The sequence below is a fragment of the Haemorhous mexicanus genome, chromosome 11, assembly GCF_027477595.1.
Source record: "Haemorhous mexicanus isolate bHaeMex1 chromosome 11, bHaeMex1.pri, whole genome shotgun sequence".
NCBI classification, from domain to species: Eukaryota; Metazoa; Chordata; class Aves; order Passeriformes; family Fringillidae; genus Haemorhous; species Haemorhous mexicanus.
Genome location: NC_082351.1, coordinates 835,837 through 853,521, shown reverse-complemented (window position 1 = coordinate 853,521; position 17,685 = coordinate 835,837). Strand labels below are relative to the sequence as shown.

The 17,685-nt window shown below is 42.5% G+C and overlaps 1 protein-coding gene across 2 annotated transcripts in view; it reads right to left on the bottom strand.

The window, feature by feature from the left end:
- FGD3 (FYVE, RhoGEF and PH domain containing 3) overlaps window positions 1-8,456 on the bottom strand; it is a 105,175-nt gene extending 96,719 nt beyond the window's left edge. The window contains exon 1 of one of the 2 annotated variants that reach the window (XM_059856012.1): window positions 8,176-8,456. In XM_059856012.1, coding sequence (XP_059711995.1) covers window positions 8,176-8,311 — 136 coding nt within the window. In that variant the 5' untranslated portion in view covers window positions 8,312-8,456. The remainder of the gene's footprint in view (window positions 1-8,175) is intronic. The other variant, XM_059856011.1, reaches the window with a different exon arrangement.
- Window positions 8,457-17,685: the final 9,229 nt, after the last annotated feature.

The window sequence follows — 17,685 nt, the reverse complement described above, 5'->3', positions numbered from 1 at the left end:
TGAGGAAATCTTACTCTCCCCTAGCTGGGAACACTTGCACTTCCAACAGTAAATTAGAAATGGCAAGGCATGTATTTGCATAAGATGAAAAAAATTTAAGAAATTAATTTCTCAACCATGCAACAATTAGAAGCGGACTTCTCCCCCCAGTGTTGATATTTGGTCCTGCATTTCTACAGCCAAGTAACAGGCTGTAAGAATTTCAATAGCAATTAATAAAACAGATCCAGGAGAGCTCAGCAGACAGCACACTTTGTTCCTCCATGGGAAACTTCCCTCTATATGGATGACTCCCACAGCCAATGAGAGCGATTCACAGAGGTGGCACGCCTGGCTCCAACAGGAAATTGGAATGGCTGAAGTTTCCTCCAGGCAAAATTCATCTACCCCCAGAGAAGGGCTTTGCAGATATTCAACAAACAAGAAAAAAATGGGAAAAAAAAATTAAATAGGAAAACCATATATGTTACTTTAATACAAACCCCTAAGAGTTCCAAGATGTTCACTACTACAGCCTGGGGGCTGGGCCTTAATCACTGCCAGTTTTTGTAGCTTCAGCACGGCTACAGTACAGCCATGTCAACCAACAGCACAATTTTACCTATGAGGGCACAATCCCCTTTTCCATCCAATTTAAGAGGGAATACAATGCCCAGCTTGCACTAGGTTATGGGTTCAGCTATCCCATGCAAGTGCACACAACCCTGCTCTCCTGGCAGCTCAGCAGCAGCAGCATGGAGCTGCAGTGGTTGACCCGAGGGCCACACCACTACCAAGTCCCTGGGGCTCCAAACACATCTCAAAAGGTGTGACCAAGGTGGGCTTGTATGAGGAAGCTCCATCCTCTACCAAGAACCTCCATGAGAAACCCTGCATATTTCTCCCCCAAAAGGTGTGAGAACAGAGTATCCTCTCATCCCCTGTCTTTCCCAGAAACACTGCAGCCAGCACAGGGCATGATGCTGGATTGAAACACCAAAATCCAGGGAAAAAGCCAAACCCATGGGAAGCTGAGATCTGGTGGTATTTTCATTCACTGGTCTGAGGAGAGATCACTCCTTCCTTTACTGCATTTATTCAGCTCTCTCTTGGTGTTACCCTGGAGAACTTTTCCCTTACTTCTGCAGTAAGGGAACTAACCTGCCAACAGGTTAATCTCCCAGAGTGTTTTATACAGGTTTCCTTTTCCACAAAATTCAGATTATTTATGAATTTTGACTTTAAAACCCTCTTTCTTCAAAATCACTTCCTACACCCCTATGAGGTTTTTTAGCACTGTACTCACTTTTCCCTTCTTTTCTATCTCAGTCTTCTATTCTATTTCTTCATTCCCTTCAGTTTTTACACAAACAATTTTATTCAGCTTTTTTAAAACTGTGGGTGAAATTCAAATCACAAGCCCCCATCAGACACATAGGACCAGTGGCAGAAAACACAGTATCTCTGTAGATCTCATTCTAGAAGTGACAACCAAATTACACTTAGCAGGTGATTCATATCAAACATGGTAAACCCATGTTTGGAGGCTTCTTTGGTCTTCCTTTCACAGTTCCTTGCCCCAGTGTTTGGTACATTAACTTTCACTCTGTCCCAGCCTCAAGGTTCAAAATGATTACTGAAGTAGCAAGAATCTCATGAATGTAAATATTTGCTCAGGGTTAAATTACCAAGAGAGAATTTCTGCTCAGAGCCTGCAAGCCCAAAAAGAAAGAATAAAAAGAGGCCAAGAGTTTAAGAAAACTAGAGCCCAGTGATAAATTCCTTCATTATAGTCAGACACCTGCTTGTTTTTCAGAAGTATGAAATAAAGAGGAGAAAACTCCGACATCCAAGTGATATTTAGATGTCACCCTCTCTTTCAAAAATACGGGGACTCCTGGGTTCTTTGGACTTTTAGAAATTAGATTCTTTAATATGAAGACTGCTATCCTCCAAAAATCTCAACCCAGATTGCCATGATGACATGTAGAGATGTGTATGCTGTTTGCATACACTGTATCCAAATGCTCCATCCCTAGGATAGAGGTCAGGCTTCCAATAACAGGCTGACATCTTACCAATGCCAGCTTTGGACTCTGTATTAGTGTTTTAGCCATTCACATTAATTAACCAGCTCAATGAGTACCAGAACCTACCTGTAAATGTCCTACACTTTTAGCAGTGGTTCTGTATGCTTCAGTGGAGGTTACTCAAAATGCTTCAAGAGAGAAAAATGGCAAATTGCATGTGTAATTGATTCATTCAATAGTCCAGCATAAAAAAGCTCTCTCCTTGAATATTCATTAAACAGAAGAATTTCAGTGAAGCAGCATCAAGTTAGAATGAAGAATAAATAAAGAACTAGAGCAATCTTTCAAAAGGGGACATTTCAGGATTTTAAAATGCAATTACAGTAAAATAATTGCTCATGGCCATGCTGAAATACATGAGGAACCTAAAAAGTTTCAAAGCTCCTCACCTCTCACAGCAATGGCCAGTGGTCTGCTCTGTCCCTGCTAGTACCTTGAAGCTTCTGTCATCCCAAAAGATGCATTTTTACTATGACCAGGGAAAAAAAAAAATCAATAGATTTGAAGACCATCAACTCTATATGACTCTATTCACTGCTCAATGACAGCTTCTGACCCAACCTCAACAGTGCTCTTTGAACAGCTATCAATACTTCCAGCACATTTAAATGTACTCTAGAGGCCTATGAAATTTTAAAATTTAGAAACAGTTATTCTTGCCCCTAGTAACTCTGAGCTCTCTAGAAACTCACCAGCATTTAAGACAGCAAAGCTGGTAACATTTGACATATTTCTTTGAGACACCAAACATCCTTCTCAGGCTATTGGTGTCCAACACGAGCACAGAGAGGGACCAACAATGCCTCTTGGGGATGCCATGTGACAGTGAAGCCAGATTTGCTAGGCCCACCATTAACATACATTACATCATTCAAGCACTACCAAGCTCCTCAACAAAGGAGAAAAATCCCATTTTAGCACTCCTGTAATTTTTTTATGCTGATGGTTATCTGTGGAAGAGCTGTGGTTTCTAGAGTTCACAACCACAAAATTATACTAAGAGGGAGAAAAGAAATACTGAGGGACAAAAGTATTGTGCCCATATCTGAAAGGTTATTCAAACAGCCTGGCTTCACAATAGGAATTTCATCCCTTTGTTAATGAAGGGACTATAGATGAGGAGTTGATGAACTCACTTTGCTGAGCCCCTTAAGCATCCTGCAGGGAGTCCTGTATGCCAAGATTGAGATTATACTATGTCAAGAATCTCCACTTCTCAGCCTTCCAACTTAATCCTTCACCTAGCCCTCTCACAGCAGTTGAATCATTGCATTTCTGTCCCACACAAGACAAAAAGCCTGGACAAATAGCAAGAAAAGTGCAACCCAGAAAACAAGGAAGCAGGTAATACCAATAAACTCTTTCACAGAACAACAAGAAAAGCAACAGAAGTCAGTAAAACCAGAAGAAAAGGCAGGGAGAACAGCATTTTGTGAGGTAGTGGTCAGGAACCACAGAGGCAATGTGCTTTAAATAACACCACTAAAACTCAACAAGCCAGACCACAACTGCAGACCTGGGTATTTCTCATAGAAGAACATGGTGGCCACTGACAGAAAAGGTAACAGCCACACCACCAGGGGAGTGGAGATGAGCATGAGGCTGTCACTCCAATTAGCATCACCAGCAGGGACACCCCGTACCTGCACATCTTCTCTGCACAAGCTGGCACAGCACTTGCTGGGTACCCAGGTAAAGCAAACACTCGGTATTGTAATATCAGAACCTCCTAACTGCAGGCAACACAGATAGAATCAACAACCACAAACTGTGAAATAAAACCCAAAGACCCATAAAATTTTAAGATGCTGCAAAGTGTAAAATGTAAATCGAGTTATAATAACCCTTGCCCTTAGGAGCTGGCTGTGAATGGAAGGGGGGAAGAATAGAAGGAGGAGAAAAAAGTTCTCCTGGAAGCACTTTCCAGTATACCTCACTATTATTCCACCAACAAAGGCATCTTAAATTTAACCACTCACAACCTCCAAACCAGCCAGAGTTCCGTGCTGTGACTTGACTGCCTCCCAAATGCTCCAGAGAATGCCACACTGAGCTGCAGACATCTATTTTCAATTTCACGTGGATTTTCACCATGGAGGTCTTGGGTCCTGTGCTCGGGGGTGCCAGCCTCAGCTCTCAGCAAGGTGTTCAAAGGGGTTGGCAGAGAACAAAAAAAAAATGAGAGCCCTGAGAGCTGGTGATGGGCATGCAGCATGGTTCAAGAGCTGTCATATCATGGAAAGGACTTCAACAATACTTCCTCCTACTTTCCCCCTCCTCTCTCTCACTCATATCCGAGTCCATCTTAGCTCAGGTTATGTCATATGCACTGTTCCCACACCTGAGGAATATATGAAGTCACATTATTTTTTACTTTAAAAGAACTTTCAGCTAGTTTAGAGAATTTGAAACAAGAGACATACTTTCAAGAGTATCAATATTCATAATTGTGTAAGAATCATTGTCTCTCCAATAAAACATCAAATTTCACATTGAAATCTGATGCTGCCAATACAAATGGATTCTACAGTAGTTATTACTGATTTTATCCGCTGCTGTTCACTCAACTCAAACATCATCTACGCAATCAATGGCTCAAATGTCTAATGCAATATCTGTATCCAGGGAGATAGAAATATTCATTACTTAGGTTTTACCAGTCACCTCTTTTAGTATCAAATAGAGTTTTCGGGAAATGAAAAATTTAAATTTAAAAATTAAAATGTAAGTTTCAACAAAACAGCTTGAAGAAGAAAATTAATCTTACTCAAAATCTTACTCAAAAGCATTTCAGAAGTCCATAGCTTCTGTGTACTATGTGGTAGAAATCAGTGCACAGTCAGAGGAATTAATCACGTCATTGCTGCTTGTATACTCCCTGCCCTTTCAATTCTCACACAGACCCCTTGGTCACACTCACTGACCAAAGCAGGACCATTATTGATCTCCAATAATCTTATCAAGATCCCTAAAAAGCAAAAGACTGACAATCTGGAAAAAAACCCAATGCATCTAAAATTAATAAGCTGGTCCGTAGGAGCAGACGTGCTTCAGTGAGGAACATTCAGTGTTTCTTAAGCTTACAGACACATGGGAAGACAGAGCTGTTCCTAAAACTTCCTTCAGAAGTTAGCTGTACGTTTTTCATTGAAAACCAGTAGGAAACAGTTGGACTTTAGGTCACGTTTCAGAGAGCAGCACTGCCCACACCACTGCACCTCACACAGCTTGTTTGAGAACAAAGCTTCCTCAAAACCAAGCACATTTAACCTGATCAGGGAACTCAGAGTATAAAACCATTGGAATACTTCGCAAAACCAAGTGACAAAAACTGCCTCGAAAACACTGCAGTGCAAACAATAACGATGCACAACTGAAAAATCATCACCTGGGATTTTGACTTCTCAAGTCTGTCGCTCCTGGTGTCACAAGGTTTCAACATCCTGCTTCCACTACCACTGATCTAAGGCAGTCTTCCTCATTCTGGATCACACTACAGAAGCTCACCCCACACAAAAAACCATGGGGACCATGATCACTATGATTCTACTGCTTTTATTGTTTTGAATGTTATATTTTCTCTTGCACCTCTGAGACACTCCAAGACCAAATACACTCTGCAGTCCTGACTTGTCCTACATTATCACCTCAGCCATTGTTGGGAGCTGGGCAGACACCCACAAGAATTGTGTTGGTCAGTATTTCTGTAGCGTTAGCACACTACACAAGATTTCCTTAAAGAAAGGGCAACCTATGATCAACTCCATCTTTCTTTTCTGCTTCTGTAGAAGATACCTGCCAGGCCTTAGATCTGCACACTCAGCAAGAGGCAAAGGTCCTCTGGAAAGAGAAAGTCCTGCCTCCACTTTCAGCAGGAGTTTCAGACATACATTTAAATGCAGGAATCTGTGCCAAATGTGACTGAACAACAGCAATTCCAGCTCCATTCAAGAACGATTCCAGGCAGGATATGCAAGCAGGGCACATCAGATCAGAGCCACAAGAGCAAGCAAGCTCTACATATTTCCCTTATATTACCACACTCTGAGTCTCCTTACTCTGAAAACAGGAGTAAAGCTCACTGGTTGATGCTCTTCAGCGAGATGCACCACACTCAAGGAAATCACAAACACACACATACAAAGGGACAGATAGTGCACCAATCTACAAGCAATTGACATTGCAATTACGTGCTGCTTGTATTGCAATCTACAAGCAATTGACATGAGAACCCCGACTCTTTCACTAACAGAGTAGGAGGCTGCTAACATGGGCATTTCAGCTACCGCAGGCTCCAACCCATGTGGGAGGACCAGCCTCTAAAAATTAATGTACTGAAGACTGGTACACAAAAGTTCAGGAGGTGCCAGAAGTCAGATTGCCTGAATATCTCTGGATCCAGGGCAGGTGGGGAACTTCAGCAAGTTTGTTTTTACCTACAAACCTGGTTGATCCAGGTTTGTAGGTAAAAACAGGGCAGAAAACTTCTGCCCTGTTTTTAAAAATAAAACTTCATTTCTTTAAAAGGAGTTTCTTCAAACTCAGTTTCATTTTTATAATTTTTCTTTAGTGTTATTAAGGTAAGAACACTTACAACATATCAAACTGGGTCACAAATGAGCTAAATCAGGAACAACCCAGCTTGATTATTCTAAGGGATATTATAAACACAGCTCTGCTAGATGGAGTATGAACTCTAAAACATCCTCCTAGCATTGTCAAAAACAGCTTTCTATGAAAGACAAACTTCTTCTAAAGAATGCAAGAATCCTTTTATCAATGTATTGGTCGTTATACCCCTTTCCATTCTGCATGCTTCTCAACAAAACCAGTTCTGGTCATTAACAATTGCCAATAGTCTCTCCCATTCCTTGGTGCCGCTGTGTATCAGGCACTGCAAGATTTTTTTATGTCGCAGAGCTCTTTTCCTTTGTGTTAAAATTCCCTAAAGCTTGCAATGGAAAGTAGAGTATATCCCTTTAAGATAGTTACACCACTCTTAATATTTGGAATGGAAAATGTGACATAGGTACTGAGGTTTAAAAAACAGCTACGATGCATGTGGCCAGTTTTCTAAACATAAATCTCGTAAGGGGTTCTTGGGCTTCCCCCCCCCACCTTGTTTCTGTTTTTTGGTTTTTTCTGTTTTTTTTCCACAAGAATGCTGGTTTTACAGAGACAGCCAGCTAAACATAACAGATCATTATAGTTCAGAGATTTCCAATTTGCAACTGGAAATGGTTTATGTTTAGAGTACTAACAGTTCCAAAAGGTATTTAAAAAAGGAGAGAGGGAAAAAAACCTCAGCATTTCATAAGTGCCTAAATATGGATTGGCAGGAAATAAATTTAATCTCTACAGTTTATAGCAGTCTTAATGAAACGAATGTTTAACAGAACTGATTTTGTATGGTTTTAGGAGAACTAAAAATATATTTACACAACTCAGTGCTGCATTTAGTCAAACATGGATTCCCTGGCCATTGTGAACCGCACAGGGCCGCCGGGTCCAGGGCGTGTGTGCAGGGGCAGCGCGGGGTAAGTCCGCAGCTGGGGCTTGGGAGGCCGTGGGTAGTGCAGCCGGCGCCGCTGCGGGTTCACTTGGGGAGGGCGGGCCGGCCCCCCGGGCGATGGGTTTGCATCAGAACGGAGCCAGCCGCTCGCGGGGGCAGGGAACGAAAAGAAAAAAATCTATTAAAGAAAGAAAGTTAGTTGAGCGCGCCCCGGAGTCCGTGTGAGCTGCTCCGCCGGGCCCCCGCCTCCCCGCGGCGGAGCGGCCCGACCCCAGGCTCCCCGCCGAGGGCGCGGGCGGAGCGGGGCCCTGGCCCCAGTAGAGCCGGCGGGACCGTGCCCGCCCGCCAGCCGGCGAGGGGAGGGCAGGGCAGGGAGGAGGCGGCGGGGGGCCCGCACGCCTGGAGCGGGGCCGGCCCGGGAACCAGCCTCCCCGCCCGCGCCGCAGAGACCCCGCGGCCCGCCGGGACCACGGCGCCGCCTCGCTCCCGGCCCGGCTCCCCGCGGCCGCCGCAGCCTCCACCGAGATCTCGGCGGGCCAGCGCGGGGCTCCCCCGGAATCGCGGCCGGGGTGCGGGGTCTGGGCGTAGCCTTACCCTCCGGCTCCATCTGCTCCCGCCGCCGCGCTCCGGCGCTCCCCGAGCCGCTGCGCGCTGAGCTGGGCCGGGCGGTTACAAAGGCGGCCACCGGGCGAGAGGGGTGGGTTTCCTCTCCCTCCCACTGCAGCTGCATCGCGCCATGAAGCGCCGCCAGCGGGACGCGGCGCCCCCGAAGGCGGCGGAGGCGGGATGCGCCCCCGCCCCGGCCCGGCCCAAGCGGCAACGGGACACGCCGGAGGGGCCGCACCGGCTGCCAGTGGACCAGGTGCTGCGCCCGACCCGGGGGCAGCGGCGGGGAAAGGGTGCACCAGCCGGGACTGGCCCCTCCCTAGGGCCGGGAGCGGGGGCCAAGGGGAGGGGGGAAAACACCCTTTCCTGCCCCCTTCCCGCCCGACCCTGGGGAAGCAAGGCCTGCCGCTTGCGTGGCCCCTGGGCAGCTCTGCGAGGAGCTCCCGCTGAGCCAGAACGGTCCTGGGCCAACCGGGGGCATCCCACTGCCCCCCCCGAGTGAATCGGTGGGCTCCGGGATGCAGCTGCAGGGAGCAAGAGGTGCACAAGCTCCTCATCATTCGCATGCCACAAGGAAGGTGTTTATGGGCCCCTTAGGTAAGAAAGTGGAAGAACCCAGGGAGAAGCTCAAAATCACGTCACAAGGATTAGAAAGGGAAACCTAAGGGCTACAGGCTCTACACCGGCTGTTGCTCTTGGAGCCAAAAGCTTCAGTGCAGCTGCTGGGGACGGCTGTGGGACACATGCCAAGGCCCAGGAGAGACACCGGGCTGTGCATGGCTTCTCTGGCTGACCTGTTCTTCCATGTACGCATCAGAGAGCAATTCAGATACGAATTTTGTCTGAGGGGACTAAACCCTGCCAGCCTCTTCCCAGCTCCCAAAACCATTCCAAAAAACAAGAGCTTCTTTAATAGTCAGACCCGAAGGCCCACCTGACTCGCTACTCTGTGCCCGGACAGGGAGTAGGATGCTGTAAGTAGGAGGGATTGCAGCAGAGTTGGAGGGCGATACTCTCTTTTGTAGCCCTGGTGAAGTGCTCCTTCCACAGAGGTAAAACCCTGCCTCTTCAGGTGAGGCACATACTTAAAGGAGAGCTTTCTGAGATTTCCCAGCTTCTCATCACAAGGAGTAAATAATATAGAGAAAAACAAAAGCAATCAAGCAATCTATCTCTGAAAACAAAAGACATGTAAAATGGTCTTCACAAAGGCATTTACTTTCAGGAAAAAAACAGCAAAACAATAAAATGAAAAGTTATCTGTGTTGGGCTTCAGTCTATTTTTTATTACCCAGTAGTTTGTCATTGCTCTTTACCTTTCCCCTGAAATAGCCAATGTTGATGCAGGCATTAGTGTAGAAATATACTGTTGAGCACTTCAATAGTGTAGTGGAATGGAAGCACAATTTTGCAGTGACATTCCCAAAAATAATTTCTGTGGACTAATCATTCCAGAACAAAAGAAGTAGCTGTTCTAGATCAACTCTATGAATAGGGTCTAAATAAGCCAGAGTAAGAAAGCAGATTCACCAGTGATGAACCAATCTGGATTTTTTGTCACTTTGAAAATCCAACCTGTTACTTTCCAAATCCTACTTTAAAGCATTAATATACATACACAAATTTAATACACAACAAATTATTTCAGAAATATATTACTGTAAAAATGGATATGGTTCTCTTAGATTAGTCCTGTCCTTTAGGACAATTAGGTGGGTCTTTATAGCATTTTCACCAGAACAGAGCCAAGCTGACCAGCCATTGCTGCATGGTTATCAGGTATAATGGAGATACAGCAGCAGAAACAAATTTACAAATTGTTGGAAATTTCCCAGGTTCTTTGCCCTCATGGAAGCAAGGTCCATGCGAAGCTGAGACAAGCTTTATTTTAAGCATTTAAACTTGCTAGATATAGCACCAGAACACCAAATAACCAGCATCCCTTAAAATTACCTATTTATATCCTGTCCATATCTTTCCCCACCCTAGCCAGCATTTTGGTTTGGTTTTTTTCTAGAGAACTGGACCATTTTTCATTTTAGGCACTCAGTATCTACAGTCTGGGTTATTTGCAGCATTTATTTCTCTGACCAGAATCTGTTAAATTATTCTCGAGTGAGTTAACAATTTAGGCAAATTGTAGCCACTGCTTTTGACCAGCAAAATTGTAACAGAGGGCCAGTGTCAGTTTCTTTACATCTAGGAAATAAGCCTTGTCTCCAAACAAGGTAAGTCCTGTGGTCTCAGAGAGAAGTTTCAGCAAATAAGTAACAAAGAAAAGAAGGGCTCTGCTTTGCAGCTCTGCTAGGGATTGGAAGGAATAAAAGCTAAGAAAAAGGTGGTCTGACACTGCCAGAAAAAGAGCAAAACACAGCAGAGCTAGGAAGACAAAAGAAATTGCTGGGACACCTCCCCTGAATCTGGAACTTTCTTCCCACCTGAATTGAGAGGCATGCAATCCTTTAAAACTATGAGGAACAAAATGTTCCTGAGATCATTTACAGCACAATTGTAACTGTGACTCTTGAGTAACAAGCATGGGACATCACATTTCACTGAGTTGCAGGCAGTAGATATATATTCAGCTCTATAAAGCCCTTTTCTTCTAACCTGGCTCAGTTAGGATAGAAGTTGTTATGGGAGCTGTTTCCCTTCATGTCTTATGAAGGAAGTCATAATGGAAACAAGTCTGCCTTGTCAACATTTTTGTCATTTCTGCCATTCACAGTGTTAGTCTCAAAGCAGATGAAGATTCTCTTAAATAGATTAGAAACTGGTTGGAAGCCTCCTGCAGTGAACTGGACCTTGCTGAGGACCTGAAACTCTCTGTTTTACTAAATTTTAGCTGTGAATTCTACTTTGGGCCCAGTGCAATGGACTTAAACCTTCTTTAAGCTTTGAAGCACTGGGCAATGTGATTGAATATGGTCCTTATCTCGGGCTGGTTTTAATTGTTTTCAATCCCTTGGTATCTAATGCATGTGTGCATTAGCGGTTAGCAAAGTTCATACATATATTCTTTCTCTCCAAAAATAAAAAACTTGCCTGTCATATTACATTAAAATTCTGTTACAAGATGAGCTGTCTCAATACGAAGTAAATCTTCTTCATGGTAGGCTTTGCAGTTCAATGAGGATTACCACTGCATGTGTAGGAAAGACAGATTTAATGAGGGGAAGAATAACCTCTTCTAGATTTAATACGACATTGGAGACCAAAAAGCCAAGGCTTTGCAAATACATGGGTTTTTTCTGCCACGCTTTTCCTGTAGGAGATGCATGTTGTGTTTTGTTCCAGATCACATAAATCTTGGGGTGACCTTCATGTGCTTTTGTACATGACACTCTACGGCAAATACAGAGTTCCTTTGTGCACAGAGTCCTTACTTATAAATCTTGGAATTTTGATTGGAGTTTCTTCTCTTTCTGAAAAGACTATTTTTCATGTGGAAATGAAGATTTGAAGATTACTGTGACATCTTTTGAGTATTTGTGCAATTTCATTCTCAGAATTTGAGGCTGGGCCTTTGCACTTGCAGATAAAGCAGAACTGCTTTATTTCTCATTTACGAGACTAAACCAGAAAATGTAATAAAACCAAATAAATTTTATGGGAGCATTGAAACTCATTCTGTTGCTTTTAAATTTGAAAAAAAAAAGTCTGAAAGAAATGATCGATCAAAGCTAGTTTTAAAGGGAAAATTTATTTAAGCCAAAACGCTACTGTGGTAGGGTTTGGGTTGTGTTTTAATGATATCTTAGGCAAAAGTAAGTCTATACCATATTCACCAACCCCTCTTACCACAGCAGCCAAGAATCCAGAAGAAAAAATCCCACGGAACAATATACAGAAATAAGGAACTGCACATAAAAGTAAAGCAGCCCTCCATTGGGCTGTGGTCCTGTGGCAGCCTTTAAACTCTGGCATAAGATTTTTATAGCAGAGTGGAATAGTATTTTAGCTGCACATCATGAAGTAGTTGAACGTAAATTTTTTCTGGGGCTTGAATGTTAATTTTTCATAGCAATGAGGCATTTTCAATCCTGGACTTTGTAATATCACTAATATTCTTTATAAACTGACTTCACAGTTTGGTTTTGGTTTTTTCTCACTTAAATTGATCCAGATCTTTGTAAGGTAATACACCTCAGTTGTTATTTGGGCTCTCTGAAAGCAGAATTAGGTTCATACAACAGGTAATGAATGATCAGTGTACCACCTGTTTTTGGAGCCTGATCTTCACAACTGAAAATGTCCTCTCTGTCCAAGGAGGGCACAAGAGCCATTCTTCACCTTTTAAATGCTGGGCTGGGGAAAACAGTAATCCTGTTGCCATTGCTTGACAAAAAAAAACAATGAGCTACAATACAAAGGTGGTGGATTCATTCACTTCTGTCTCTAGGATATAAAATGAGGGTGGATCATTAGGGGACTCATAACATGCTGACCAGAAAGGCTACACTTGATGTGTGACTGTCCTTACCGGAGAGGATGATGAGGTGTTGCTGACCACTAGCTAACAGCCAACATGTGTGACAGACACCAGAATCCTCACCTGTTCAGTCAGTGTCTCTCCGTTTATTGGCTGTCACCAGAATAGCAGGGCTGAACTCATGACGGAGAACAACAGTGTTATAGAAACCTCTGTGTATAGATTAGGTTCTGTTTACTGTGGGTTTGCATTTATATTCTAAATATTTATTTATTTATATTCTACTTAAAGCTGTAGACTTGTCAGATGTGCACATGAATTTGCAGCAGTGGGGGTGAACTCTGTGATCCAGAAGATCCTTTCAAGTCCATGATCATAATTTATTCTTGTATCACTTTATAATGAAATGGAGGAGCTATAGCTTGTCACCATTCAATTAAACACTTCTAAACAACACTGACTTTTTCATACCTTCAAAAATAAGATGTGCTTTAAGAACTGAATCACACATCAAGGGTGATGTGTTTCACAGTCAATGACTTTCAGGAACACAAATCTCATTATTCAAAAGGAAAAAGCACAGAGGTATTTAAGTGCTTTTAACAATGAGCAGAATTAGAGTTAAGCCCTTTCAGAAATTAAATAATCTAAAGGGCATTGCAGATTTTACCCAAGATTTTCAGCACCCTGAAATCAGCCAAACTGAGATTCTGTCAGATTGCTGCTTTGATTAGAAAGGTACTAAAACTGGAACCTCTGTCAAACAGGAGAGGGAAATACTGTTTTTTCCTTGGCACCGCTAGATTAGAAATTTAGTCCAGAAATGTTGATTTCTAATACATGCCACAATGGTCTGGCAGACATAAGGTATAGCTTTTAAACAGAAAGAGGGAATTCCAGCACTTGATTTTTGTCATCACCCTAGTCACTGTTAATCTGGGTTCAGAAACAAACACTGACTCATTTTGAATTCTGATAAAAGAGTTTTCATCTTTTTGTTTTTGTTACTCTACGTACAATTCATCAATTATGGAATTACTCCATTACTGAAGGGTGACCCAGCAAATTAGCTGAAGCCAAAATATTAAGTAAAACTTAACTGAAAAAAACCCAAAGCAAAATGGTTAGTACAATATTTCTGTAACCTATTATTAAATTATCCAGAATACAGACGTAAGCTTTTTGAAAACAGATTCCCTATGACTCTTCATGAAACTATACAAAGGTTCTCATAAAGTTTCACACCAGCCATCATCAATTGCTCTTCTTACAGACCTGGCTGGTCTATGTGTCACCAGGATCTTGGTGATATCAATACTGCCATGAGCTATTCAAGCAGCCAAGGGTGATCGCCACAGTCCTGGGCTGGGCTTAGCAGAGTCATAAAGCAGAGGTGGAGGAAAAGGTCTACATACAGTTCCTGCCCTACAATGACATGCCTGTTTTCTGTCACATGGGAGATATAAATTATATAAAGCCTCAACTTCCTTGAAAGTTAAAATCTGTGGATTTTTAGCCAAAGCACTTTAATTTCTAGATATTTATCTCCCAAATTATATACTAGATTTAGTTTTTACCTTGTGTAGACATTTTGGATATACTTAATAGACAGGAGATGTTAGACTGTTTGTCTTCATACCTATATTTTCTCAACTGTCACTATGATGAGCAAAGGTGGGCATTAAGTAGTGTCGTCTTCACTAGCAATCCATTTGTGAGGCTTAAATACCTTTCCACCAGCAGCAACTGTTGTGCCATATGACTTCACTCACAAGTCAAAAAATACAATTGGAGATAAACTGAAGATCCAAGAGTGGAGTTTCTGGTGAAGTTCCTTCAGATCTCTGAGAAAAATCAAATCTTTTCAGGAGTGCTATTAGCCTTTAATTGTTGATTAAATAATAGAATTATTTACTTCTTTTCATGTAGCAGGTTGATCTGCTAGTGAGAAATTACACTAATTTTAGCAGCTATGCCACTGGTACTTATTATTCTAGTTTCCACATCAGCCCTTGGCAGCAAAACTGCCTAAACTAATGAAACCAGGCATGTATGCAGCATGTATGTGGCCATGCTATCTATTACATAATGAGATTTTTGATTGATTTCAGTAATTTTAGCTTTGTTCCTCTCTGCAGGACCCTCAGCATTGCCCGCCTGCTTCTTACCTTTCACAAAGCCCCCCTGCAAGCTGGCAATGCCAGTGAGTGGTGAACTGAGAATATGTGGAACTGCTCACTTATAGGTAGCCACATCTCCCAGCCTGGCTGCTGGACTCAGCTGGGATCAAACCTTGGCCATGCTGATTAAAGCAGTGCTCTCAGACTTGGGGTTGGATAGACAAAGGCGAAGGTGCAGACCCAACTCTCAGTTGTTGCCAACCACTCTGTCAAACCTGTGACCTAACACACCTGAAGACAGCTTTTGCCACCCCAACCAATTCCGGCTAGGCACTGAAATTACCAAGCAGTTAATTTGTTCAGTGTTCTATGCACAACAGATCCTGCACACACCCAGAATGGTTATCTGAGACATGGACAAATTGTGAATACTCAGGAAGTGAACTGGGTTACTACAGCAATCAAAAAAAAACCAAAAAAAAACCAAAAAAAACCAAACCAAACCAAACCAACAAACAAAACAAAAATCAAAACAAACAAACAAACAAACTTCTTCACAATTGTGGTTCCATTTATTGTCTGTCTTGTAACTCAGGGTAATCACCTGCAGCACTGGTATCTATCCATAAAGCTGCATACCCCTGAGCTGCCAAGCCAGTGACTCCCTAAAAGAGCAAGCAATACACCCACGGTGAGCTGTACAAAACCACGGGTAACCATGGCAAAGTGAACAAAAGGGAGAAGGACAGGGGTCAAGGGGAGAATTCTTGAGACAAAAGCCAAATGTGTTGGTGTAGAAGTGTGACCATCTTTGATTTGCTCTCAGCTCCCATTTTCCTTGAAGCAGCAGAGAGTCCTGTGAGTTGATGAGTGCTGGCTGGTGGTGCCTGGCCCTGCCTGGCACTGCCATCTCGTGTTCTTTACCAGAACTGCTCCCTGATTCCACACAGCTGCCAATAATTATATTTTGCATGTTCAGGCATAAGGGCCACATTCCTTTTATGTTTCTTACTATTTTTCAACTCCCACCACGGATTCTCCTCCCTTCATGTAGAACACAGTCAATGCTACTTCTCCAAGCTGACTTCCAAAGGGAGTTGCTCTGGACATTCAGCAACTGGATAATTATGCGTACTGGTGAGAGCTGGTAGCTGGGAATTCTGTAAGCTGGGAACTTACTCTTACAAACTGAATCTTATTTTTGAGACCTGTTACTAAACAACCTCTTGATTACCAGCTAAAAAGGATTAATGCTTTTCCTATCTTAATAAGGCAGGGTAATTTTAGGATACTCCTTAGAGCCAGGTAAGCTCACATGATAAAACCTCCCTCCAACACTGCGCATGACATGCAGCACTCTGCTCCCTGATGGAGACATCTGCCTGCTAAACAGGAGAGAGTTTTCTGCTCCAGCTCCAGGGCTCCGACACATGGCTCAATAAAGGTTTGTTGTTCATCTGGCAACAGAAGAAAGCTGATGATTCACTGCTGGATCAAATATTTCATTCTTTATCCCTTGATAAAGCTTTGAGCTGCATTAATTTGAATTCCAGGGTAGAAACCACATAGGAAAAAAAGCTAAGCAACATTTGAGATTGGTAGAAGATGCCTGAATGTTTAGTCAATATAATTAGAAAATACTGTCATAGTTATTAGCAGTCTCACCACCAGAAATTCAGGGGAAATTGTTTGTTATTACAGAACTGCCAAACTGAGTTTTCTTGCTAAATGTGAGTTAGCATGCCATCTGAATGTTGAGACAATGTTGAACCGAAAATTTCTCTGTAAAAAATAGGGAGTAAGGTTTTGTGGAGAAGATATAAAAGAAACTATGTCAAGCAATATGAAGAAAGAGATTGTTAAATGAATTGTTTCTTATTCTCTCCTTAAAAATGAAGAATTGTAATTCCTCAAATAGATTACTGTTTGAAAAGCAGAAATTATCCATTTCAAAAAAACCCTTAAATGCTGATATTGAGGATGGATCATGTAATTGCTAGTGAGAATTTATTTTTACAAGTTTCACTCTTTTAACATTTTTTCTTCCTCTTATGATTGCTTTAAAACCATATACTAAATCATCAGTATGGAAGTTTCTCCTGCCAGTTAAGCCTGCTACAGTATTTTAGCCTAGAACATTCAGAGCCCAAATGTCCGCCTGCTGATATTTCTTTTAAAAGTAACATCAGAGATGCTTCAAATATATAAAATTGTTCAAAATTCTTGCAATGTAAAGATAGTCACAAGGGTAGATATTTGGCTACATACAGTGTACTTCTAAGATGAACGATTCAGTGAAAAGCCACAGTATTTGTGAGTTCTACCCTGAAAGTAATTTTCAGCTTAGTTAAATTCTTATTCTCATGAGGCTGATGGGAGGTCTGGACATGCACTAACTCACTTCAGCCTGCCTTAAACTCACCTCATTTACATCTAGCTAACTCAATCTTTGCTCATGTATGTAACTTTCAACTGCAAGTAAAACATTACATACATTGTCTTAGTTAGATATCAGTATAGATTTGGTCTAAATTTTAAAATTTTTCTCAGGTTTTCTCCAGCACAGTCACAAAAATCAGCTTTCATTACACTGCTCCCACTCAGTGTATTACCTTTGCTTCAGAAGTACTCTAAAACCTAGAACCAGATCCAGCTTGTTAGATTGCTTTCCTGGGCTTTTTGAGTTTTTTTAACAGTTGCTGGACCTAGGGCATTTTACAACCCTTTCACTTGATAACTATCAAACCTGACTGCTTAGTTCAGGAGCAGCGTGTCCCAAAGTAACAGGGCTGGGTAAGGTAAGGGGCAGATCAGCTCTCAGGTTACCTCTGAGATACCAGAAAGGATAAGGAAAAACATCCCCTCCTCAGCTGTGATTACTTCCTTCTTGGAGAAAATTACATCTGCACTGGGAAGCAGTATCCTCCCCTCCTTTCCTGGGAAAGG